We start from the raw sequence: 26,344 nt of genomic DNA on the forward strand, positions 1-26,344 counted from the left end.
GAATCACATATTTTACACAATATATGTATGTTTAAATATCAACTAAAATTATGTAAGAAAAAAAATCTCAATTGTTTGATAAAAGTTTGTTTTATGTTTAACCTGTTAACATAAACAAATAATAAAGTGAAATTGAACAACCGAATTATAAATTTATATCTGTTAGCGGCATTGCTATTTCGCCTTAATTCTGTCGATTCGATGAGATTAACATTTATAATTTTAGAAATTAATCGTTACACGTTGTAGACAGAGTTATAATGATTTGCAATTGCTAAAATCATTGTCTGCTAAAAACCATAATATTTAAGCCTTTTTTATAAATGCAACTAATTAATAATCCGAAATTTTGTTCTGTAAATGTAAGTCAGTAATATTCTTTGTTTATCATTAACGTTTGATTATCTATTATTGATACTGCAAGTGAATTTTGCAAATTTTATCTAATAAATCAATGTATTATACGTCGTACGTTGTATTTATAGATTTCAAAGATTATCTCTTTAAATTATGCCAATATCATGCATGTATATTAAATTAAAAAGAAAGATACATTTTAGCTGCTAATATCTAATTAATTAATACACAGCAGGAGACATGGAAGATATTGATGCCAAGAGAAACGCCAGAAGAAGGAGAATTTTGGAAAATTCAGAGAAACGGTTATTAAAAATTACTGGTAGAGAGAACGATAATGAATCAAAGGGTAAATATAATTTATTTATTTTCATTTATCTATGAAAGATAACTATTAAAAGTATATTTTTACATTCATTCTTATTTCATTCTAGTCCAGAATATACATTTAAATTCGTTCAGGGAAACATTCATTATTCCATGTATACAAAATGAAATTTTACATCCAAGTATAAATAACGATATATCAGGTAATATGCAATATAATATTGAAATTATATTTTTACAAAAATATTATAGATAATCTTGGTAATTTAAGTATTAATCTTGAAGGTATTGACAGTACTTCATATGAGACAAAAAGTTTGTCATCTCCGTTATTAACAAATCGTATAAATTATGTATTATTGGCTGTTATTGTCAATATACTACTCATATTACAACTGGATCATTTATTTGGAAAAGTAATTATAGATACTTATTAAAAACTGAAATTCTTGGAATTTTGTTGTACTAATAAATACTGTATTAAATATTACAGACAATCACAATACCATGCTTTCTAGTAATGCTGGGACGTTTGTACAATTATAAGAATACGCGAGAAATGCAAGAGAATAATCTACTGTATGCTGCTTTGATCTTATGCAATATTAAGCCTGAGTTAACTTATCAATTAAAAAAATTAGTAACAATAAGTCATATGATAGTTGGAGATTTAGCTTTATACATTTTCAGTTTCACATTAATATATTATGGATTCTTTTACTGTTTATATAATACAGATATTCCTATTATCTTAACCGTGTAAATTACATATGAAATGTAATTAAACACATGATCCGTAAACTTCGCCCAAATTTTTATACAAAAAAAAACATAAATATGCAGCATGTCAATAAAATCTTTACAATACAAAATTATAATAATATAAAACCAATAGAATTCGTTTGCTCCTCAATTTTCACTAATATGTAAATGAATTAAAAAAGAAAAAATTTTAGACACGTATTTTTATTTTTTCAAAAATTATTAAAAACGTTATTCACGAAAGAATATGTAGATATATACTAGAAAAAATACAAATATTTAAAAGACATTCGCATCTAGTCTTTCATCATATTTTAATTTTTTAGTAGATAGATTGTGTGCTTTAAATTTATTTTAATGACTTATGCAGTGTAGTAAATTCATTTATAAGTTTATAAAATTTTTATTATATGCAATTTCAGAATGATTCGACATACTTTTCTATTATCGCCACATTAACTTACAAAATATGTAATAACATTATTAAATATAATTAAAATAAATTGCTGTTAATTTATTGGATAGAAATGATTAATTAAAATAGAATAGAGCACTTTAATTTTTATTTCTCTTCTTGTTCTTTAGTAACCTTATATTTTGTTAAAATTGTAGGTCTCACAACATCAAAATGACCAGAATTTATCATTTCTATCTCCCAATTTTCTAAATCCTTAAGGTATTGTATCCGAAGTTGAGCAGATTCAGTGAAATATGATTCCTTCTCTGTATCTGATAATTTTTTCCAATTTGTGGTCAATAATTTTACCCATTCCTAATTATTGATTTTATTAATCACTGATAGACAAGATAACTTAGTTAATTAGAAATTAGTCTGCCATACCTGATTAGTCATATTTGGATCTTTTTCAATTTTCTTTGATGTTAAATAACAAAGATATGCATTTAGTGGTTTCTTCGGTTTTCCAAGCAATGCATATTTCTGCAATTAATTTTGAACTTTAGACTAATCAATAAAAAATAAATTTATCATTATATGATTTAATGCAACATAATTACCCGTTTAGTATATATTTCACTATTATTTCGTTTATATTCTTTTTTCTTTTTGTTCCATAATTTTTTTTGTTCGTCGGTAATAGAATTATTATATTCTTTTAATTTATTCATATATGCTTCATAATTTTTAACATATACATTTACATAATATTGCTTTTCAGTATGATTTAATTCTGCCCATTTCTTGGATGCTCTCTTTAATATCTCTGTATACTTTATATTAGGTGTTTCTTCAGCCAATTTGGATTTAACATGTCTCACATATACAAAAAACGCAGCTTCTGGCTTCTTTGGTTTCGGTGGCAAGATTGTTTCTTTTAACTGACTCAATGCACTTTTTGAGGCATTTTGGTACAAATTTAATAAGCAATTTCTAAAATAATGAAATATTGTTTTATGAAACATATGATTAAAGAAATATTCTTTACAAATCATGTATAACAAGGAAAGTTGTTATATCATTAAAATTAAAAAATAAGTTGTGCTGTGTGTATTAAATAATATGTGATCTGAAACTAAATATATAGAGATCGAATAATAATGTCAACAACAAACTAATTCACACGTGGAACAAGCGATTAACCTTTATTTACATTACTTCGAAATTATTTGTAAAAATTTATTTTATTATAATGTTTATTTAAACTAGACCTTGTGCACAATAAGTTTTCCGAGCGCATAAAAAATATAAATCTTCCAAAGTATACCATTTTGCAGACAATAATTCTTATAGTTTCATCTTTTGTAAATAATGCTTGTTTTAATAATGGATATAGATTAACCAAGAACATGGTCGCGTGATACTTTGATGCCACATTGGTGATTGGTTCTAGCCTAAATGTGCGAAATTTTAAGATGAGACCTCTAATTTGTTTACAATTATAAATGTACGATAGATTATTTCCCGTAAAATAGTGATACAGAGTGATTTATTTCTATATCATCGAGGCATAAGAATTAAATGGTTAAAAGTTAGAATCTATAGATATAAAAAATCTTTATTGTTTTCTTGGTATCTACTTTTACAACTATCATATCCATGGACAACTACGGAATAAATTCAATAAATTATGCGATATCATTTAATAATATTTTATAAATAAATAAAACATTACTATTTAAAAATAGGAATAATTATTATAAAAGATTACATTTCACTTTTTTGCACTTAAGAATGTGATTTAACAAATTTAGCAATAATATATTATAACTTATCACCGTGGAAGTAAGTATTACTCACAGATTTAAAATGAAATATTAAAACTTTTTTATAAAATGTTAATCAAATTACATAAATACTAATAATTCAATAAATTGTACAACTATGTAAATTAAATTTTCAATATTCGCTGCATAAACAGATTAGGAGATATTATCAATAATTTTCATAACAACATCTTTTTTAACAGTTTTATTATCTAGTGCATTTATATCGACCTTTAAATAAAATTAGCTTATTTGTGTATGTCGCATATTCCTTGATGACTTCAAGGATTTCGCAAGAGAATGTAATCTTATTTTAATATATTATTATTTTACTATTATTTATTATTATTTAATATATTTATTACATATTGACCGGGTTAAATGAGCAATATGATTGTCAAGTACACTTTACTGAGACACGACTTTCTAAATATATTTTAAATAATTTACGCCCAATAAGATTGCTTAGGATTTCAATAGTGAAAGGACGTAACAATAATAAAGATACCTTTAACGAAAAATTTGATTAGATTCGGTCACTCGAATAAGAAAAAATCCACTAACAATCCACACTTTGGATGTGGGAGTTATCCTTCGGATTGGACCTCATAAACTCCTACCGACTTTCACATTTTGCTAAATCAGGAATTGTAACGAATAACGCTTCAATACCAACCAAATATAGAGATAATTAGCAAACCTATTTAACTCAACTCTTACTTATTTCGATAAAAACCCTGACCCTTATCCCGCGCACTCGGGAGTTTAATATTTTGGTATTTTAAAGCGTTTGTCTCTTTCCATGAACTTCCGAGTGTAAATTGAGACAATTCATACCATCCAAGGAACGACTAGAATTAGATACAAATTTCTATTTTGAAACATTTGCATTTGTTACATTAAATGCTAATAGTGAGGAATTTAGTCAGTATCTCCGATTTTTCTCAAACTTTAATATGTTAAAAAGGGCTATTTCAGCGAGCAAAGTATGATAAAAAAAAAAATGTTACAAACAATTATAAATATTTTTAATTTCACTTTAGAATTAAACTTAAATCTCCCATATCGATTATATTGAGATATGTCATAAAGTTCAACACTTTAAATAATTTTTATCTATACATATAATCGGCGCTCGACCTTAGTTTTCGAGTTCTACGCAAAATATCCCGCTGCTCGACCTTTGCTTTCAAGCTAAATTGAAATGAAAATGAGGAAATTTTCTAGAGTTTCTCTTAGATTGAGGCTAGGTTTAAGTATAGTTTTAAAATAAAATTAAAAATACTTATTATTGTTTGCGGCACATCTTTTGTTACATTTTACTTATTTAAGTAGTACTTCTTAACATATTAAAGTTTAAAAAAAAAGGTACTGATAAGAGAAGAAATTTCTTTTCTGGTAATACTTTAATTTAACGCATCGTTATAATAATCATTGTTATGGTAATCAGCAATGATGAATAGAATTATCACTAAAGAATTTGGATTAAATGATCTTAAATAAAATTTATTATTTCGATATTCGATTTTATATTTCATAAGAAAATTTAACTTAAAATTGCTTTAAACATACAAGATTATTGTAACATTTTATAGCTGATATAACTCTAGTACTTTAGCGACATAAAGTTTAACACGGTGGTAGATTTCTTGGGAATACCGGAATATCCACAAAACAACTGCAAGGTATATAAAGAATTGAATCACGAAAACAACTGCAAAGTTTATGCTAAGTTTGCTGCTAAGTTAAATATTAAATATTTTGTTAGTTTGAACTTACTTTTAATTTAATATAATGGATAAAAATGAGGTACATTCTTTTACATCAATATATAAAGATTTACTTGACATATAAAATATTGAAATGTTTTTTTCTATTTATGTAATCTGATTATGATTTGTTTAAAGTTATTAAATTCTGAAATAATGTGATTTGAACGGTGATATCATATATATTATTGATTACTGTTATAACTGTTTTACGGATTATGATACGTCTATAGGGCTGGAATAAGATATTGTATGAAATACTTCAATGTTCTATATGTTTGGAAATACCCAAGGGAAAGATTTTACAGTGTACGAATGGACACCACATCTGTCACTTCTGCTTTAAAAAAGTGCTAAAGTGTCCAATATGCAGCGAAGATTTTATTACAACCAGAAACTTACTCGCAGAACAACTAATTGATAATCTTGAACACATAAAGGTCTAATGATCTAAATACTTTTTTCTTGTACGAAAATTAATGAAAATATATGCATATCTAAATATGCGAATATCTGTAGAGCTTAACACAATGTGTTTTTTTCTATAATGAAAATAAACATTATCTTTCATTAACAGGAATCTTGTTACAAAACACATTATTATTAACTTATGCAATATCTTTTATTTATACATACATACATATTTATCATTTTCTGCATTAAAATAATGTCATTGTTAAGCTAATAGATAAAGTTATTTTCCAAAAATGGTAGGAATAAATAAATTCTTGAAGATTATTCTCAATTATGTTATGCATGTTTAATAGGAATCAGTAGAAAATCAATTAAAACAGGTGGAAAAGAAATGTTTACAACGCATTGTTGACTATGAAAAGAAGATGTTTCAGAAAGAACTTGAAAGTATTTCCACACAAACAGATGCAGTAATTAAATTTAATACACAAACAAATGGAAGAACACATCACAATTGTAGACAAAACAATAAAAGCAAATATACAATACATGCCACTGCTTCATATCCTTGCTGTGTCAAGTCATGCATGCATAAATTACCTTATGCAGTACTTATAAAACATTTAAGAAAATGTCATGAAAATATATTTTATGAGGTATAAAAATCACTATATATGTTTTTTATTATTATTGTTATTCTTTTTAATATTATTGCACTTTTATTTAGATGTAAAATGCTTGGTTTTAGATTTATCAAGATAATAAAAGATTTTCAAAGTCATGTATAATAAAGATAGATACATTGCCAAAAGAGTATAATGTTGCTCTTAATATAAGTAATATGGCGTTATTCTTTTTTAAAATAATGATTCGTAATGATGAGGAACTACAAGCAAATATACAGCTTGTGGATGACCATGTCTCACCAGAACAGTTTCAATGTGAACTCATGCTTAAAAACAAAAATTTACACTTGCAGCGTTATATGACGGTAACATCTTTAAACTGTTAAACCCGCTATAAACGTTAAGTTAGAATAAATTTGCTAATATTTATTAATTATTTTGTACTCGAAACAGGTAGTATTATGCCACTATGAAAAACCATATCCTCTTTGCCTGACAGGGAGTGAGGTGTCTTGTCTGATGAAGTGTAAATCATTTGAATGTACATTAATAATAGAGCGAAGGAATTTGTAAAAATGGTAGTAAATTATAACTGCCAAATCATTTTCATTAAAGTTTAATATATGTATTTGAAAATAATCGAAAGTAACTTTTCTCTCTTAGTCATTTCAACAAAATTACTTTTTGTATTTGTTACATTGAATTTCTTTCTCATTTTTACAATGTTATACACGCTATTTTATACTACTCGTTCTATTCAATTTCAACCTAAAAATTTACCAATATATTGTTTCCCTTGCTGATAAAAAGACATAAATATATTACATGTTCTTCGTACATTGTGTATGCGTGCCTCCTTTTCCCCATTTCTTTTCCTCCATTTTGTGAAGTCGGTACTTTTAAAGATAAATTGTACATAATTTTGAGTTACAAAATAAATTGAAAGATTTAATCGTTTTCGTAAAATGCACATCTTTAAACTTATATAGATTATACGCTGTTAGCGTTAAATGATGCGGTTTATGTATGGAACTCTTATTACTAATTATTTATTGATGACGAGTCGTTTTGTTATTGAGTATCATTCTTTTAAAGCGACATAAATAGAACGTACGACTGAATACATTGGAAAAAAAACCGCTTTTTTCTTTTTTCCTCTTTTTTCTTTGTTTCCCCATTTTTTGTTCTTTAAACTCCATCGCGCAATATCCACTACCAGAATAACTTTGTTTTCTATTATGCGCGCAACAATTAATGTAAGTAATTAACATCTATGTATTTTTATATAGCGTGTTTCATAACGCCTTGGACGTATGTGTTGTTCGCTTTACATAACGAACACCTAAACGCCTACGAAACTTTTCACTAGCTGTTGCTTTGTAACAAATTTAACAGTTCCGTCAAACGATCGATGGAATTTATTATGATACGTTTTGCTAAATCCCCTTGGTTAATTGAATCCAAAATTTGGATATATCTTTTTTCAATATACTTCGACATTATCTTATATTGCTTTCCTTCAGGTACCTCCTTCACGTAATGATTTTTGCTGTTCCAAAAGCCGTTCCAAGGGAGATGGTCCAGGTCCAAACCATAAAGATTGTTGATTAAGCCGAGTTTTTGTTTGATCTTGATTTGACACATTACAACTTTGTACATTAGATCCCCATGCATTGTTACTGCTAAATAGAGAATACGTGTTTCCTGTGCTGATTGATTGATTTGATTTGCTGTCTACCTGTAAGCAAGAATATGTAATGTAACAATTTAAACAATTGTTATAAACAATTTCTATAATTTTGTGTGTGTGTGTGTGTGTGTGTGTGTAATTTTTTTTTAAATATAATATATATATACCTCTAAAGATCTAGAACTTTCGAAATTACTTCCAGTACCAAAATGCTTGGTTTGTTGAGAATCTGATGGATAACTATTTGGAGTTCTCAATGGAATTTGTGACATTATATTTCCAGAATTAGAGGAGTCTTCCCAATTATGATAGTTTTCGATGACAGACGTATCTTCACTATGTAATTGCATACTTCTGCTGGTTGAACCCCAGCAAGGTATAGAATGTTGTGACTGTTGAGTGTCTTTCCATAGATTGAAATTTGTGGTTTCATAGTTTTGGAAAAGCGGATAATTAGTTGTGGACTGAGATTGATTTTTTGACATACCTAAATGATTTGGTAACGAAAATTCCAAAACATCCGAATTCTTATTGTACACGGACGACAATTGCTTTTGTGGTACTTGACCAAAGGCATTCTGATTAAAATCATTCTGATTAAAATTATACTGAAAATTGGGCGTAGTTGTCGGATTTAGCGAATTGCTTGGTACATTTGATGCATTCGGTATAATAGGAGCAGCGTGATGAAGTTTCTTTTGATATGTATTTAATGTTGACAAAGTAGAAACATTTGCAATAGTTGAATTAGGTAATGTACCTTGATTATGTAAAGATATTGTGCTTGGTCTAAGACTAGTTTTCATAACATTCTGTTGTTGCACATTCAAATTGTGATTCTGTTGAGTATTCAAACTACGATTTTGCTGCACACCAATATTTCTACTTTGTTGGGAATTAATATTTTGTGAAGCATTTGGTATAACATTACTCGGCTGAGTTGAAGACAGTATTCCAAGATTTTGATGCAGCAATGTATTCTGAGGTATGTTATGAGTCTGTGCTCTCTGATGCATAGACCTATTTTGACTGGATGTATATTGTAAACCTATACTCTGTGATTGCATCGATTGTTGTACTGAACTAGTAAAATGTCCTTGAATCGGATAACTCGATAGATTTCCAACATGATTCGTGACATAATTTTTCGTAAATTGTGGATTCTGAACATTAAATGTTGGATTTTGATAACAAATAGTCCCTACACATTGAGATATTCCAGATATTGGAGTCGGAATCCCGGACGCTTGTTGTTCTTTTACAGGAAGATGGTTAATTTGAGAAGATTGTGGTGCTGAAACAGCGTGCTGTAATTTTGTAGTTTTTACTTGATTTTGAGTGGTAATGATTTGGCTTTGCACAGTAGATGTAGCAGAAGGCATCAACGGTAATCGACTTTGAACTGTGATTGGTGTATTCGCAATCGCGTTTGAAACATTGTTCACCTTTGATATTTCTCCAACAACCGATATATTTTTATTCCCACCTGGAGGGGCACCTTTTACTGGACTCACTGATGCTCCACTCAATTTAAATTTTTTTTCACTCTCCTCTTCTACATTCAATGGAGACAAATTTTTAAACGTAACCTGTTTCTGTTCAGTTTCAGCACGTCGCATTATCGTTTGCATCGCTATGTTTTGCCTTGGTTTCCTTGTAGTAGGTTGGACATTAGTTTCAAAAGTACTAGATTCCGTAGAGGTGATCAAAACCGTGTCTTTACTTCGCTCTAACGAACCTTGAGGCTTCAAGATACCTATCCTCTTATCTAAAGCATTTTCCAACATATCGACGTCGGTAGAACCTTTACTGCTGGCAGACTCAGAGAGAACTGGACTAGTTGATACAGCAGACTGTCTTCCTCTATTTAAACTGAGTTCTTCTAATTCCTTCATCAATTCATTACTCAAACCGTTTCCTTCACTCATAGAACTGAACCTGTTGTCACCCTTTTCTTCTCCTAATGTAATAGCAATTAACGCAGTACCATTGACCCTATACTGTGCTAAACAATGACCTAAACGAAGAATACGAACTGCACGCAGTTTATTGGAAGCGTCGACATTATCTTCTAAATCAGTACTCGTAAATTTTAAACATTCGAAACTTTTCTCCAATGGTAAGAATCCTTGTAGGTCACGATCCTCTGGCAGTGGTACCTTAATATACTGATCATATGCGAAATCGGCCACACAGTTTTGCAAAGCGTTCAACAATACGCATAGGCTGGGCCAAATTTGAAGTCTCGATGTAAAAGCTAGTTCCTCCAAAACTGTGGGTTTTGTGTGAATCCAATCAAGGCACAGTTTTATAGAAGGCAAAGCGAAATACTCAATAATAGAATTTTTGATTGTATAAACAGGTAACAATAAAGCAGACAGGCTTCCAGCTATGAGATCCAAAATACAATCACGAGCAATCTTTTCGTCAGATGTTAATTGTTCGTGTTTTAACGGTTCATTATTACCCATGACAACACTCGTTGTATGTTCCAAGGCATACAAGTTAATCACAAACATTTGAACAAGCATCCAAGAGCTAAAACTTTCTGTGGCAACTAAGGCTGTTAATGTCTCAGTTAATAATTTCGCATATGTTGAAGCAACTTTTAAGTCGCTAAGATTGTGGATAACGCCATGAAGTTTTAAAAAAACTGCTATATATTCTTGAGAAGATAATTTCGTTTTTCCATCTATATTCAGCGACGTATCGTTCAAAGCGGACGATAATGTTTTTGCCAAGTTCGTTGTGGCAACGGGGAAAGGATGTTTTACAGCTACAGACCGTGTGTAATGAAAAACAGTTGCCAATTTGTTACCACGCGATGCTTCAAGAAGGGCTAATTGATTGTATGGTTGTCCACTGGATGGTGACAATGATACAGCATGCCTGTAGAATAACTCCGCTTGTTTACTTTCATTTCTATAACGAGCAATATCCCCTAAATGCACAAGGCAATATTGGCACGCATAAAAACATGAAGATTTATGAGGCACTGATAACTTTTCAATAGCTTTCCATGGTGATGTACATCCATAAATGTAACCCTTCCTAAAAAATATCACACCTATAAACTTTGTTCCACAAAATACTTTGTACAAATCGTGTGTGATATAAATAGAATTTATAACAAAATAAAAAATATAAGCATCCTATAATTGATTCTATCTAATTACCTTCTAAATGGTAAATCTAGATCAAATGCAGTACAAATTTCTTGTAATAATGTCAAATAAAAACCACTAGCAGCTTCCAAGCACCAGCTAAGTAAAGCTTGAGATTCTCCACGTTTAGGATTTTTCCTATCCTTTGCCTGGGATTGTAAAGTTGCTATATAATTTTTAAATCCTAAATTCCAAAGTTCCTGCTCAACTTTCCGGTCCAAAGCATATTCCAAATCCAATATCAGAACTTGTTGATATATCTTCTGTAGTTGTTGCTGGCATACCCACGCATCACTATCATTTAAAAGATCTCTGCACCGTTGTACTTTGTCTTTTAAGGGCTCTGCTTTTCTAATAAAAATAGTAATAAAATGAACTTTTAACAAATATTGTGTAGGTATTTACATTATAATATTAATAGTTACAGGTACTTGATTATAATTTCTTTATCTTCAACTTACTTTAAAGCTTGTACAGCTGCGTTTAGGCCCATATTCTGTGTACCTTGAATTTCTATATAAAATGTTTTATCTATGGAAACAAAGTAAATATGTAATTATACTTTACTTCACATATACAAAATACTAAATTTTGTAATATGTGAAGAACAAACATATAAAGAAGTTTTCTATCCACATTAAACATATATATGCACATATATATATATATATATGCATACACATTTATTTATTATATTTATTTTCAAAGATATATTGTATATCAATATATAATTTATTGAATATTATTATGGAAGATGGTGAACAAAGAGATGTTGAGCAACAATTCATATATTAGTTGTATTTATAATAGTGTCAATGCATACAAACGATTATACATGAACTTTCATGTCGTAATTTTTGTTTCGAATTATGTAGATGAAATCAGCAAATAGATATATATAGTTGCATCATAACATCTGGAGCCTTGAGGCTGCGATAAAATAAAATATTGACGAACGTTGCACATAATACAATTTAATTAATATACGGAAGTCAATATATCCATGTTACGACTGACGAGTTAGGTTAACTGTAAGGCAACGATAATGCGAATAGCAAAAATATTATAAATAATAATATTAACTTTCAATCTTAGAACTAAAAGTTGTAGAGACAAGAAATCAATTTAAAAACCATTGAAAAATACAAAGAAAACTTACTTTCACATATTTATGTCAAACTTAAATTGCAGCGGATTGCTGATATGTAGTTCGCTTTAATGAAAAACTGCACCGCCCTCGCGTTAAACATTTATGTTACTTACAGGCAGAAACAGTAAAATTTTTCATCGCTGTAAATAAAAGTTATAAAAATGTACTATCAGACTGTATATCAGCGAATCGTTAATATAAAACTCATATACAGGAAAAAATCTTTTACTATTCGTATGCCATATTCTCTTGATCTATGAAATAAAAGATTCGATCACGCGATTCGAAATGTTAGGTTAGAAGAAACGTACTACTAGTTCCGTCAAGCAAATCTATTGAAAATGTTAGCATTCACATTTATGAAAACTTTCATACGTCTTCAGCGAAATTATAATGGTGCAAATAAGTACCGATCGATTTCATTAGTATGTACATTTCTTACATTATTTACAATATTTTTTATGCCCTTTAATAACTCGCTACTATTCAATTGTGTCTGATACATGTGAAAATTACTAATATTTTATGTTAAGGACAATATATCTCTGTATACGCATCAATGTATATAGTAAAACATTTAGCTAAATATTTTTTTCTTGTATTTTATTAAAAATTTTTATAATTAATAATTGTTTTGCTTTAGAGTCATTTCGTCTTTCTCGACGAACCAAGAAAAACAGAAATAGAAACAAGACAAAAAGAGCTAATGGCACGTGGTTTACCAAAATCAAAACCGTTGAAAGGTGTCAAGCAAATTATTGTCATAGCATCTGGAAAAGGTGGAGTTGGTAAATCTACCACCGCCGTAAATTTATGTATCGCTTTAAAAACTGTAAAACCACAAAAGTCTGTCGGTTTACTCGATGCCGATGTATTTGGTCCATCTATTCCGTTGATGATGAATATACAACAATCTCCTACAGTTAATAATACAAATCATATAGAACCCCTTATAAATTATGGTATCAAATGGTGAGGGAACAATGTTGCACATTTTATTTGTATTTCTGTCAGTATTATTTAAACTGTAAAACTTTCCTTTATACATAGCATGTCTATGGGCTTTTTAATTGATGATAAGTCTCCTGTAATTTGGAGAGGATTAATGGTAATGAGTGCCATTGATAAATTGTTACGTCAAGTGGCATGGAATCCATTGGATTATCTTGTCATAGATACTCCACCTGGAACAGGGGACACACATCTTTCAATCATACAAAATCTTCCAGTAGCTGGTGCATTATTAGTAACTACACCTCAAAAAGCAGCCTTAGAAGTAACTAGAAGGGGAGCTAATATGTTTAAGCGTCTAAATATTCCAATTATTGGAATTGTAGAAAACATGAGCAATATTATATGTCCAGAGTGCAAAAATGAAATAATTCTTCATAATGGTGGAACTCAAACGGTTGCTAAGGAACTTGGTATTACAATTATGAACATATATATATTAGTTTTATTTAACCTTTTAGCTTTTCTTTTCTTCTAGGTGTGCAAATTTTACAATCTATTCCCTTGTCAAAAGATATTGCAAATAGCTGTGATAGTGGTAAACCAATTGTGTTATCTGCACCGGAAAGTATTCAAGCTGATGCATACAAACACTTAGCAGAACATATAATTTTGTTTTTAGCTAAGCAACCACTAAATCTGGAATAATATTTTAAATATTTCCTTTCAATTATAATTCTTTATATAAACATAACAAAGATAATCATACAGACAAAGAGAAATTTTTGAATTAGGACACTCTGATTCTTTTATGGTCATTAATACATATCATCATCATCATCATCATCATCATCATCATCATCATCATCATCATCATCATCCCCACTCTTATTTTATCCCCTCTCTAAACACGTCACATTCAGAGTCGTCTTACACGTAACTTATCACGGACATTACACATCGTACGTAAGTATATGTAGTTTTAGTATATTATTTTAAACATAATTTGGCTCTTGAAAATAAAAACGCATATTTAAATAATGTCCAGTAAACAATATCTCAAAGTAATCATATACATATGTTACAGATTTTTATAATTACATATATTAATGCCACTTAGAACGAAACAATTTGTAACATTTTCCACATTTCGAAAGTACTTGCGTAAGAAAATATTAATCATATAATTAGTACTTTTAACTTCGATTTGACTATATTATTTGCAATTGAATATTTAGCTTCTTATTTTATCTTATAAATTTAGAATCAAAAATGAACAATGAAAGATCCATTAGCATTCATTCTGATACACACACAGAGATTTATGATATTCCAATGAACGTACTTATCCGACCAATTCCTCCAATTGTCGATGAAGAAAAGGTACAAAGCTTAATGAATACATTAAACGATCCTGAAACAGTATCATTGGTACCGCCAATCGATGTTTTGTGGATTAAAGGAAGCGAAGGTAATAACAGTAATTTTATCTCTTTTTTTTCTGTTTTATTCACGACATATATGATAACAAAAACAACTTTTGTTAATCCTGTGTAATAACTATATTATTTTCTTTTTTTTATTTCAGGCGGCGATTATTATTACTCTTTCGGCGGATGTCATCGATATACAGCGCATCAAAGACTTGGAAGACCATTCATAAGAGCGAAACTAATACAATCTACAATAACGGACTTAAAATCTTATTTAGGCGGATCTACTCCCAATTTAAAATAGCCGTATTTGTATGTGTTATCTATAAATTCTATACGGGTATGTGTATGGAAAATGAATTGATTTATTTATTAATGCGCTGTACTTTATTAACTATTTTGTTAATATTTTTGTTAATATTTTGTTTATTTCAAATCTTTATACTTTGTTCAGATTATAAGTACACTGTATGTAAAATTTTCATATTTTGTACTACATTTGTGTAAAATGAATCAAACCTTGATATGATAAAAAGTTGCTCAATGTCTATAAAATTGGGAAACCAGAAATATATACACAATCATTTTGTATAAAAGTATGGTCATGTTTAATATGTCATAATATATTAATCTGAATATTTATAGTCATAAATCTATAGTTTTTTGTGTATATATATATATATATATATATATATATATACATATATGTAATATATATTTTTTTATATTATATTACAATATATTTAATATGTAATATATATTACGTATTAAATAATAATATATAATATTATAATATATTTAAATACACATTTTATATATAGCTTTTATTTATTTATTTATTCTTTTTTAAACACATATACAAAACTGCAATTTTAAATTCATATTCACAAATATCTCTCATAATCGAACTCTCAAAGTTTTCAACTTTATTTTCGACTTGTGCTTAATTATGTATTATATTCCTCTGATGTAATATATAGTATATAATTTTTAAAATAAGCATCAAAAATCTCTTCTCTTTTTAATTTTTAAGAATACAAGACATTTACTTACTTATTCATTTAATATGCATGTAGTACCTAGCATTATTTTTTAATATACTGTCACAGAAACAAACTTCTTTTAAATATCATAACCACTTATCACGTTTGTTTTTTTTGCGATGTCGCAAACTTCGCAGAAGAATCAGTTTTTCTCAAATCTTTTAACAATTCAGTTTTCACCTCTTCTAAATCAAATTCTGAAATAAATTTCTGTTTTAATATATACGCGATTGTCTTGTTATAATCTTTACTGTTTTTATCAACATATATGTCTTTAAAATCTTTCTTTTGGAACATTTTGTGATTACTTTTTTTGATAAAATATGGTTTGTAGTTCTTAGTTATATCTGCTGTTACTGCATCAGATACTCCATCTGACTGATAACTATGACTTTCAGATCTGTTGGTAGTTTTCAAATTAGGTATAATTGATTGTTGTAAATGCAATAATTGGGTATTGGTAACTTCACAATCAATTTGCATCATAGTTATATGATTTGCTGGTGTTGAAAACGTTTCTAAAACAAATATTAGATCCATCTAATAAAATAATAGTTCTTCATTTTATGCTATATACACATATGTAGTTTAAATAGAAAACATTTATACCATTCATAGGAAGCGCAGGGAGAACTAACGACATCCTTGGTCTGCCTGTGCTATTTTTGCTTGAAGCCGGCAAAAGCAAATGTTCTCCACTAAACCAAACTACATAAAAGGTATCGTCTCTCCTTCCTAAAGCTTCAAACAAAGAAGCATGTTCTTTTATTATTGGAGAAAAAACTTCCACTGCGTTCGATATCGATGAGTCAGTTGTCTTTCGAAGTATCTCAGATTTACTTTTTTCTGCTAAGTTACGTTTACGTTTAGTTTTAGTTTGCATTGCATGTGGAGGCGAAGATAGAAACTCTCCTATAAGCTTCGCATCCAATTTTGCTTTTTTCAACGTAGTCCAATTATCTTGATCAGACTTTCCACCGATCCAGCGTCTCAATTCATAATCTAAACGGATTGATTCACTATGATTAATATGCATTGGACACATAGGTTGTGGTATCGATATATTTTTACGAAACCCATCTTCATCTTCTTCTTGAGTTTGATCTCTAGATGTCCAGAGTAGCGTTCTTCCATGTCTCGCATATTGTGCGCTAATTGGAACGTCATTAGATAATATATCCAACTGATTATTTCGCGAAAATATATCCCTACAAGAAATTTTCATTTTACAAGCCATTTTTTCTAATCTATGAATCTGGACTAATTACAGATGATCTGTGATACAGAACAAACAAATAGAGAAGAATAAACGAATAATAAATTTATTATAAGCTTACTTGAAACCACTAACGTTTAACGATACCATAACAACCATTCCTAAAAGAATAGCAACATTCCTTTTACTCGCATTTAGACTTATACTTTTAAGTTTATTACTAGCACTTGCATGTTCCAAGGATGAAAGCTTCTGCTTTAAGTTTATATTTTCCTGATGTAAACATAATTTTAGTACAATCAGTAACTAACACATTACTCCAACATATATTTCTATTTCATGTAATTTTTACCATTTTTAATTGCTTATTTTCTTGCTGCAACTCATAAATCTGTTTTTCTAATGAAGATACATACTCCTTCTTTTTTTTCCGCGATAGACAAGCTGATTCTCTATTTTTTATCATCCTTTGCTGCCTTTTCAATGCTTTTATTTCACATTCTTGCCGCCCAGCAAAGTTGATATCTTGCATTTCATTCTTTATAACAATTGGAGTATAATTTGAATTCTCCGTTTTAATTACTATTGGCCTACATGTATCCAAATCATTTTTTACAATTATAGGAGTACATCCAGTTGTGTCATTCTTAAGAATCAAAGGTGTGTCAATCATATTTATTGCTTGATCTTTTCCTGACGTATATATACTAGGGATATTATTCATTACTTTCACATGATTATCTTGTGGTAGTTGAATTGAATTTGTTTCTGTTTTTGTTGGCACCGATGGGAGCTGTACTGACGTTTGAGTTTTCTTAATTGCATTAGTTGATGTAAAATGAGTACTGAAAGGATATGATATATAATTTTGCTTAATTTGTTGACTAAGCGCAACAAAATTTTGTGTATTCAAAAATATAGCATTCTGAGGCTGGTCTGTAAAGTATTAAGTATATAAAAATATAAAATGCGTAATTTAAAAGTAGATATTATAAAAGTAAAATTTATCAAAGCACAGGTTATTATTTTACCATCAGTAACAAGTTGGATGTTATCTTTTGCTTGAACCCGAACACGTTTAGTAGAATTTGCTTTAGAAAGGGTAAATTTTGATTCTTTTGTATCTTGAAGTTTAAATGGCATAAATTTTATTTGTTTTGCAATAGTTGTGTTTGAAATTGGTTGTGGAGATATAGGTGGTGAAACATTTTGTGGAGGAGAGATGGGTGGTGTTTCCGGACTTGTCTATAACAAATCAACAGGTAAAATATGTAAATATTGGGTCTAACATAATTAACTTTTGCAATAAAGCATTATAGCTATACCTTAAAATCACAAAGGGACGAAATAGAATTTGTTTCAACTAGTGAATCTAGTCTATTAGACTCGCATTGGCTTGGTGCAGGAGACAAAGGCAATTGAATATAAGGACTTGCAGGTTCCAATTTAATTTCCATTTTCACATCATTATCCACATCTGTAACTGCAGTTGATATTTGTTAATTGTTGAATGTTGTTAATAAATAAATATTAGCTTATTAGAATAGAAAAAGATATACGAGATACCTGAAGATTGTTGTAGAACATTTAAATCAGAATTTTTTAAATTAGTAGATGGCTCCCCTATGTATATATCTTCTATAATCTGATTATCAATACCATCATCTTGGGTATTAATTAATGAATCATCAATACCACTATCTATCTTTAGAGGTATTTCAGTTTCAAAGAACAAAGGAATGCCTAATTCAGAACTTAAAGACTGAAATAAATCGTCTGAAAGAAGGGAACAATCAGAGTCTGTAAAAATATAATCTTTAATTATTAAATATATTTCATTTTCTACCAACAAGAAAAACAAATATAATGTTCCTTGTTCATGAATTTTAATCAATAAACTCGTTATTTATTAGAAACTTTAATAAAAAAGATAAAATGTAATAACTATTTACTATACTATATACTATATATAATTGTAAAAAGTAAAAAGTAAATGAAACATCATTTTTAAAAAATAACACGCACCCATGACTTCAAAATCCGGGAACGTTTGTTGAATCTCAGATTCTATACTATCATTCCACTGTAAATCTTTATTTATCAACATAGTTCATTAAATATATTACTTTCTTTTGCTTGAATGAATATATTATTAACCTATAAAATCGCTATTAATTAAACAGACATCGATGCACTTTAATATTAAATAATATGAAATTATCTTATTTTGCCGGCATTGAACTACATAAACAACATGCACGAAATAGTTGTTAAGTATAATTTCAATTCATAACAACACATTTCAGTTTCAATTTAATTTTATTTTAATTATCATAGCCTTTAATGCTATGATAACAATAACGACGTACTCAATGTCAATATAGTGTAAACGTAATTATTCCAACGTATTTATATACGAACGACATCGCCATTGATATTGTTAACGTGTTTAACTTTCAATGCAAGATGGCACTAATATCGTTAAAATAACAGTTCTTTATGATTGTGATTGTTAGGTTAGATGCATAAATCTGTTGCGTATTTCAACCACGATCATGTCATAGACTATAGACTTATACAGATTATTACTTATTGAGTTATTAGAGATAGACTACACGTTCCCGCCTCATAAGAGTCAATGAAGGGAACACAATAGTGAAAGAGCAATATTTTGGATACCCTCTCCTCTCTCTAATGGGTGTTTTAGTGGAAGAAAAGGGGAAAAAGAGGGGAAAAGATTGTTGCCGTGGATAATGTACAACAGATTGCCCCTCTATTCGTGTTCTTGTCACTTTTTGGACAATATGAGAGAGAACGCGATATCTCAAGTATAAATCTCTATCCTTCAATGTGATATTTACCTCGTTCGTAAGAACGCGCAGTCTACATGTATAAGTCTATAAATTATGAATCATAACACAGATATTTCTTACAGCCTTACATACTGTACTTGTGCACACGGCCTTTAAGCTCATCCAACTCTTGTTTATAAACGGAAGTAGTCGGCGACCGGCTGATATTATTGATGCATGCATTGTCATACAACTATAGATAGAATTCAATGTGATAGTACCGGCAGTTCTTCGCAAATATTTCGAAAACTGAGCGAGTTCGGCCTTTATATATATTGTTTGAAATATCATTTTCCACAACATATCAAAAAATCATCAGAATTTGAGGGTAATCGGTTTTTCTCTTCAGACACAATTTTTTAATGAATTAAAAAAATTAAAAACAGATTTAGTTTCTAATAGACGCGTCAAATATATATATGTATATATATATACTATTGGGTTGGCAACTAAGTGATTGCGGATTTTGTCATTAGGTATTAGGTATCAATACCAATCACTTAGTTGCCAATCTAATATAAAAGTATTAAATATATGCGTACATACCTAATTTGGAAGTTGCATTTTTATTACCCTTTTGTTGGTTATAATAATACATAATTAATATTAATCCATAATTAATATTCATTTAAACAATATTTGGTGAAATTGAACAACTATTACGACGATTCGATGATTTTTAAGTATGTTTGTCGGGAGCATAGTTCTGAATAATTTTTTCCTATACATGTAACTGTTGGTCGGTCATAGCTTCAGAGATATTTGTAAAAGCTATTGATAACAAATTGCGTCCGTGACAACATACGAGTTAGTATACATTGCTGGCAGCGTTCCAGCGGCGGGTATAATAACCCACCCGAAACATGGCTCTTATCTTTTATTTATAGCATATATAAGCGAGAACTGTGCGAGCTTGAGTAAAGCTCCGTACACAACTGCATATGCGAGATTGTAAAAAATGTTTGGTATAATACAATTAAAAATGAATATCATCAATATATTGGGTTTTGATAATTTGGATTATAGACTATAGGTAAAAGACTACATATTTATTTATATATATATACAGTATACATATACGAATGCGCAGACATGATTATTTCATTCTTTTTTGTTTCAGCAAATGATTTCTCAACGCAATCTGTTTTTCCTTAAAAGAACGTTTCACTTTTCCTTTTACTTTATACTTTAACATTTGGAAAGCTTTAGTTTTCTTTTTTTCGCGATTTGTTTTACTACAAAGTGGATTTTGCCGTCCATCTTTATAACCAAATCTTTCTCTTCCTTCTTGTCCTTTCTGTAAAAAAGCAAAACAAAAACATATTAAACTAAAGTAAATAATAAATACATAAATTAATTTAGAAATATATTTCTTTTTATCCTTTTTTTTCATTTTACTCATATTTATTTTCATTTTAAGTATTTATTTTTTTAAAGTGATATTAAATATACTTAACAAAAATTTATTAATACAAAGCAAAATATTAATATTTTATTTAATAATTATTAATGTGATTAACATGATTAATAATTGTTAATTGTTCATATGACAATAACAAAATTTGTTAATATAAAAGAATCAATGTAATTGAATTCCTTTAGTTTACAGCGAAATTGAAACATACCTTCACAGACTCAATGCGAGCTTGCTTGTCATGTTTCCGCTTTTTATAAATATTTTCTATATCTGATAATTTGACAAATTCTCCAGTTTCTTTATCATTAGGGTGAGCTCTTTTTAAACCGCGCTTGGCATACGTTATTTGTTGTTTTACTAATGCCGCATCTATTTTCATGAAGTCTTCATCGGTCAATAATCGTTCGTTTGATATCATAGTTGCTTTTTCTCTTTTCTCTGCAGTGATTATCTCGTTCTTTTTCACCCTTGAATCTTCTTGCGTTTTTAGTTTTAATCGTTTCTTTTCAAGTTTTGATAACCGACGACATTCTTTTCCTTGACTTTGATTTGTAATATTATCAATTTCTGTGTTATTTACATTAGATTTAATATCATTATTTTCACATACTTTCATTTCTGTTTCTTCATTTTCGCTCTTTTCAACATCTTTATTATTATTTTTTATGTTTTGTATTTCTTTCTTCTTTTCCAAATTCTCCTCTTTTCCTTCTTTTTCATTGTTGTCATTATGATCATTGTCATTATCATCGTCATCGTCATCGTCATCGTCATCGTCATCGTCATCGTCGTTGTTGTCGTCATCGGCATCATCGCAATCTCCATTATTTATAGAATCTATATCAATCCATTCATCATCACTATCCTGTAATCATAATTTTATTAATAAAGCTTCTCTTATTAAGGCTAATATTAGATAAAGATAAATAGTAAATTTACTTTCAGTACTTTCACTTACATTATTTTCAATACCAATTTTTGAAATTTCTGCAATATTATCAGTCTTATTGTCGAGCAAAACTTCAGCACCTGGTACAAAATCATTAGCTGATATTTGACCATATTTTTGAATACTTAAGTTAATGTTCATTTCCGTAGGGCGTCCTCTATCCTTCTTGTGTAACAATTCAGGTATCGAATTTCTGAATAGAGTAATCAAAGATCGTGCAGCCATCATCACACTTCGTTCTTTGTAATATTTGTATCGTGCTAAATCCTGTAATAAATCTCCATTCATAACTAATGGACATCGCATACATATCTCTCTGATAGCATTCAACCTGTATTTAAAATAAGTTTACATTAGATAAAATGATAAAACGTATTGAAAACATAAATATATATACATATATATATGAGTCATAAATATATACAGCATGGCCCATTTTGATCTCCCCAGACAAATATTTCAAAAGATATGAGAAATATAAAAAAAATGTTTGAAACGGAAGTTGTAGCATATTGAGGGAGACATATTGTGCTGTAACGTGTTTGATCTTGTAAAGATATTGAAAAATCTTTTAGAGGTCAACTTCGAGTTTTTAAATTAGAACCTATATTTTTAAGTGCATTATCTTATAGCTAACATCAAGATGTTTCCCAAATACTACCTAAATATATATTTTACACAAACCATTACTCTGAAAGATTTATCAGTGTTATTACAAGGTCAAATACGTGATAGCACGATCTATCCCCCTCAATATGCTACAACTTCTGTTTGAAACATTTTTTTATATTTCTCATCTTTCGAGATATTTGCTTGGGAAGATTAAAATGGGACACCCTATACATACCCTATAGCCATAACATCAGCTGAATTTCGTTCTGTGACAAAATTGTTTGCTAGTGTCTTCAGAATTGGTTCCAATACATCAGGTGGTACAAGTTCATGAGAGGCTTGAGCGATAAATTGTAAAAGTTTTGTTACTTCTAAAATAGTTAAAAATAATACATCATTATAGTTTATTTTCTTGTAACAATAATTTTTTAATAATAAAATGACTACCTCTTTGATGTGGTTGCAAAAATCTTTGTAGATAAGGATAAAAATTTAATAAAAATAGATTGTGCAAACCAATAAGCCTTGAAATTACATCTAAAGCTAATAATTTAATTTCAAATCTGTCATTATTTTTTTCCAACTGTTTGAATAATTTTTCTGCAAAACTTTGTGGGTCATGAATTAAATGTAATGCTGAGAAATTATATCTTGGTGCTTTTGTTGCTTTCTTCTTAGACTTCTAGAATATTTAAAATTTACATATATATTAATATTATTTGCAGACTATATTCTGGTATCTATTAACTATTAGTGACTTACTGCTAACAGTTGCTTGGCTTTTGCTAACTGTTTCTCGCGTTTCTTTGTTTTTTTATTTACTCTATTAGCCATTATAATTTCTTTAATATTTGGTTCGTCATCGCTGTCGCTCTCCTCATTTTCCTTTTCTTCTATACCTGTGCCCACAAAGAATTTCAAGCAAGCAACCATAACTTTGGTTGCCTTAACAAAACATCCTGTTGCTAGAACATTTACAGTTTTTGTATCATTCCAAATACTTTTATTATATAATTCTATCATGATGTCTGTTGACATCTTTGCACTCCTGACATTAGAGTCTTTTAACATTGAAAACATAAAGTTTTGTAAAGTAGTATTAATTTTTGTATTCTTTTGTTTAGCATTCACATTCTTAATATCAGCAATAATGTGTGTTTGAAGAAATTGCCTTAAATTTTTATCTTGACATCTTAGAAGTTCAAAAAATAAACTCAGAAGTACAGTAGGTTCCAGAAGAGATTTGTTACGTAGTTGAATCAGAGCTTTACAAAATGTCTATAAAAAAGGTATACACTTTATAAGAAAGAGAAACTCAATTTAAACTTTATTTAATGTTGTTTTTAGTGTTTCACACTTACTAATCGCATGTCATTATCAAGTACTGTATTATATGTTTGCAGTACATCAATGATTTCTTGAGGAAATGATTCTAATATATTTGGGTAACAATGGGCCACCTACATTTAAATAAAAGAATTACATAATGAAATTCTAATTTAAGTAAAATAGTAACAACTTATGTACAATATGTTAAATTTATACATACGTATTTTGTGACATAAGATAAGTACAAGTATAAGATAATAATTTGTGCTATAAATAATCTATTTGTGAGAAGAAAATAATATGTTTATAAATTTTAATGCTTTATTTCTCATGAAGAATTAATCAAGAAATACAAAATTAAAATAAATAAATTTGTGTAATAATTAGGTGGTTTTAGTTAACGCATTCTTTGTCTAACATAAATTATACAAATAATTTTGTATATTAAATCCAACAGTTTTAGCTATGACAAGAATAAAATCATATGATACGCAACACTTGATTTTTGGTTCATTCAAACTATAATTTCCTACGATTGATAGTAAACCAAGTTGACACATAGATGGAATCTGTGAAAGTAGATTAGCATTTATATCAACTTTTTCATTAAGAATTGCACAAAAAATAGCAATCATTCTAGATACTGGAAAATTGTAAGGTCCACAAAAAGCATTTAACACTATCTTTTTTTTATCAGTAATTCTTTTTTTCCTCTTGAATTTTTGTTTCATAAATATATATTTATCTTCTTTTGCAGGATTATATGAGGCCAAATATGATGCAATTAACATATACTTTGCATAATATGGTAATTCAAAACTTAATGCCAATTTCATTGTTGATTCAATATCTTTAGATAATTGATTATCAGTTGTAAAATTTTCAGAGGAAACTCGTAGATAAATGACTTCTAAGTTTGCTTTAAAAGTAGCAGAAATATTTCTCCATAACAAAGCAGTATCATTTTTTTTAGAGTGATCAAGTTCAATAGGTTCTACATATTTAAAAAAATTTATTTTTGCCATGTAACGAAGTTCATTAAGATCTCGACAAAATCGAAAGAATACAGAAAGAAATAAATTTAAATAATTTTTGTAAAATGCATCTTCATAATCACATGGCATACTTAAAAGTAAAATTTCAATTAATTCATTTTTTGTATATTGTGGAAAGTGAATTTTAAATGGTTCGTGTATACCAATCTTGACACGAAACTTTTCCCACACTACATCAGTTATAAATATTACACAAACATTGACATTTGATAATTCTCTGAGCTTTAAAAATGTAGGTAATAAACCAATATCAATATCTCGTAATTTATCACACTTATCGAGTACTATTATAATCGGCCGAGTATCATTCATAGAAATTTCTTTAAGACTTATTATAAAGTCAACAAAATTATCACATTTGTGTTGTACTTGATTATTAGTTGGAAAATTATTAAAACATAGTGACAAATCACCCAGGATGTACTCAAATATATGTCTATTGGCTATATGTTCTATACAATTAATAGTAGCTACATTGTATTTTAAGTAAGAGAGCATATTTTGCACTACTAAAGATTTTCCAGTAGCTACATGACCGTAGACAAATATACTATGTGGCATTGGTTCATCAGAATAACCAATTAAAGAATACAGTTGCATTATAACTTTTTTGCGACATATGATCTTTCCATCTAAATATTCCAAATATTTCTCCATAATTACAATCTTTAAAGCTTTCTTACTAATAAGCAATTTGTAATAATATTACAATAAACAAATTATTTTCTTCATATACTTTGTTAATTATACCTGCAAAAGAAAGCATTTTTCTAATATTTTGGACTATTATAACATAAAAATCATGAAACAAATGTATACTTATTAGAATTATTAAGTATAGTCTTCCAAACTATTATTAAAGTTACCTGTGCCAAAAAGATAACTACTTCATCAAGGCTTTTATTAAACTTATTTGGTGCTAAACGAAAGACTTCTAAAATTGATTTGTAATGCTGATGTTGCTGAAGGAACTGTAATTAAATTAAAAAAAACTGTAAAACATAT

At 28.7% G+C, this 26,344-nt stretch overlaps 9 protein-coding genes across 17 annotated transcripts in view; 4 read left to right on the forward strand and 5 right to left on the reverse strand.

Moving 5' to 3' along the window:
• Nucleotides 1-78: 78 nt before the first annotated feature.
• Nucleotides 79-1,485, forward strand: LOC132905431 (uncharacterized). Its single transcript, XM_060956738.1, has 4 exons — nt 79-706; nt 792-887; nt 970-1,100; nt 1,178-1,485. Exons 1-4 carry the CDS (start codon nt 598-600, stop codon nt 1,445-1,447), a joined length of 606 nt encoding a protein of 201 aa, XP_060812721.1. The 5' UTR covers nt 79-597; the 3' UTR covers nt 1,448-1,485.
• Nucleotides 1,486-1,814: 329 nt separating this feature from the next.
• LOC132905420 (transcription factor A, mitochondrial) lies at nt 1,815-3,272 on the reverse strand. Its single transcript, XM_060956723.1, has 4 exons — nt 3,115-3,272; nt 2,464-2,836; nt 2,288-2,386; nt 1,815-2,218 (listed from the first exon to the last, which is right to left on the reverse strand). Exons 1-4 carry the CDS (start codon nt 3,252-3,254, stop codon nt 2,009-2,011), a joined length of 822 nt encoding a protein of 273 aa, XP_060812706.1. The 5' UTR covers nt 3,255-3,272; the 3' UTR covers nt 1,815-2,008.
• A 2,073-nt stretch (nt 3,273-5,345) lies between these two features.
• Nucleotides 5,346-7,322, forward strand: LOC132905415 (uncharacterized). 2 transcript variants are annotated; one of them, XM_060956718.1, is made up of 5 exons: nt 5,348-5,478; nt 5,672-5,878; nt 6,206-6,508; nt 6,601-6,843; nt 6,932-7,322. In XM_060956718.1, the coding sequence occupies exons 1-5, from the start codon at nt 5,464-5,466 to the stop codon at nt 7,049-7,051; spliced, it is 888 nt and encodes a 295-aa protein (XP_060812701.1). In that variant the 5' UTR covers nt 5,348-5,463; the 3' UTR covers nt 7,052-7,322. The 2 variants fall into 2 exon arrangements, with proteins under 2 accessions (XP_060812702.1, XP_060812701.1); XM_060956719.1 differs by lacking the exon at nt 5,672-5,878 and having other exon boundaries at nt 5,346-5,478.
• On the reverse strand, nt 7,079-12,616 carry LOC132905380 (nonsense-mediated mRNA decay factor SMG7-like). Of its 2 annotated transcripts, none has more exons than XM_060956643.1 (5): nt 12,492-12,616; nt 11,794-11,863; nt 11,345-11,683; nt 8,336-11,219; nt 7,079-8,216 (listed from the first exon to the last, which is right to left on the reverse strand). In XM_060956643.1, exons 2-5 carry the CDS (start codon nt 11,823-11,825, stop codon nt 7,998-8,000), a joined length of 3,474 nt encoding a protein of 1,157 aa, XP_060812626.1. In that variant the 5' UTR covers nt 11,826-11,863; nt 12,492-12,616; the 3' UTR covers nt 7,079-7,997. The 2 variants fall into 2 exon arrangements, with proteins under 2 accessions (XP_060812626.1, XP_060812627.1); XM_060956644.1 differs by lacking the exon at nt 12,492-12,616 and adding an exon at nt 12,156-12,174.
• Nucleotides 12,617-12,767: 151 nt separating this feature from the next.
• On the forward strand, nt 12,768-14,474 carry LOC132905413 (iron-sulfur protein NUBPL). The gene is made up of 4 exons (XM_060956716.1): nt 12,768-12,907; nt 13,126-13,454; nt 13,533-13,906; nt 13,972-14,474. The coding sequence occupies exons 1-4, from the start codon at nt 12,824-12,826 to the stop codon at nt 14,139-14,141; spliced, it is 957 nt and encodes a 318-aa protein (XP_060812699.1). The 5' UTR covers nt 12,768-12,823; the 3' UTR covers nt 14,142-14,474.
• Nucleotides 14,338-15,891, forward strand: LOC132905436 (sulfiredoxin-1). 2 transcript variants are annotated; one of them, XM_060956743.1, is made up of 4 exons: nt 14,342-14,597; nt 14,698-14,904; nt 15,022-15,206; nt 15,302-15,891. In XM_060956743.1, the coding sequence occupies exons 1-3, from the start codon at nt 14,543-14,545 to the stop codon at nt 15,168-15,170; spliced, it is 411 nt and encodes a 136-aa protein (XP_060812726.1). In that variant the 5' UTR covers nt 14,342-14,542; the 3' UTR covers nt 15,171-15,206; nt 15,302-15,891. The 2 variants fall into 2 exon arrangements, with proteins under 2 accessions (XP_060812727.1, XP_060812726.1); XM_060956744.1 differs by lacking the exon at nt 15,302-15,891 and having other exon boundaries at nt 14,338-14,597; nt 14,752-14,904; nt 15,022-15,283.
• Nucleotides 15,676-19,810, reverse strand: LOC132905383 (cyclic AMP-dependent transcription factor ATF-6 alpha). Of its 3 annotated transcripts, XM_060956651.1 has the most exons (9): nt 19,151-19,803; nt 18,692-18,925; nt 18,451-18,608; nt 18,157-18,370; nt 17,478-18,061; nt 17,247-17,398; nt 16,519-17,117; nt 16,218-16,427; nt 15,676-16,106 (listed from the first exon to the last, which is right to left on the reverse strand). In XM_060956651.1, exons 1-9 carry the CDS (start codon nt 19,230-19,232, stop codon nt 16,009-16,011), a joined length of 2,331 nt encoding a protein of 776 aa, XP_060812634.1. In that variant the 5' UTR covers nt 19,233-19,803; the 3' UTR covers nt 15,676-16,008. The 3 variants fall into 3 exon arrangements, with proteins under 3 accessions (XP_060812634.1, XP_060812633.1, XP_060812632.1); XM_060956650.1 differs by having other exon boundaries at nt 15,676-16,427; nt 18,692-18,901; nt 19,151-19,810; XM_060956649.1 differs by having other exon boundaries at nt 15,676-16,427; nt 19,151-19,808.
• Nucleotides 19,811-21,011: 1,201 nt separating this feature from the next.
• LOC132905385 (protein SDA1 homolog) overlaps nt 21,012-26,344 on the reverse strand; it is a 39,184-nt gene continuing 33,851 nt past the window's right edge. For all 4 annotated transcript variants that reach the window (XM_060956653.1, XM_060956655.1, XM_060956652.1 and 1 more), the window contains 8 exons: nt 26,206-26,310; nt 24,317-24,415; nt 23,718-24,233; nt 23,403-23,637; nt 23,191-23,326; nt 22,353-22,674; nt 21,603-22,259; nt 21,012-21,274 (listed from right to left, as the gene is read on the reverse strand). In XM_060956653.1, the coding sequence (XP_060812636.1) occupies nt 21,074-21,274; nt 21,603-22,259; nt 22,353-22,674; nt 23,191-23,326; nt 23,403-23,637; nt 23,718-24,233; nt 24,317-24,415; nt 26,206-26,310 (2,271 nt within the window). In that variant the 3' untranslated portion in view covers nt 21,012-21,073. The remainder of the gene's footprint in view (nt 21,275-21,602; nt 22,260-22,352; nt 22,675-23,190; nt 23,327-23,402; nt 23,638-23,717; nt 24,234-24,316; nt 24,416-26,205; nt 26,311-26,344) is intronic.
• On the reverse strand, nt 24,546-26,310 carry LOC132905407 (origin recognition complex subunit 5). The gene is made up of 2 exons (XM_060956708.1): nt 26,206-26,310; nt 24,546-26,089 (listed from the first exon to the last, which is right to left on the reverse strand). The coding sequence occupies exon 2, from the start codon at nt 25,994-25,996 to the stop codon at nt 24,698-24,700; it is 1,299 nt and encodes a 432-aa protein (XP_060812691.1). The 5' UTR covers nt 25,997-26,089; nt 26,206-26,310; the 3' UTR covers nt 24,546-24,697.

This window comes from Bombus pascuorum, chromosome 3, assembly GCF_905332965.1.
Source record: "Bombus pascuorum chromosome 3, iyBomPasc1.1, whole genome shotgun sequence".
Taxonomy (NCBI): domain Eukaryota; kingdom Metazoa; phylum Arthropoda; class Insecta; order Hymenoptera; family Apidae; genus Bombus; species Bombus pascuorum.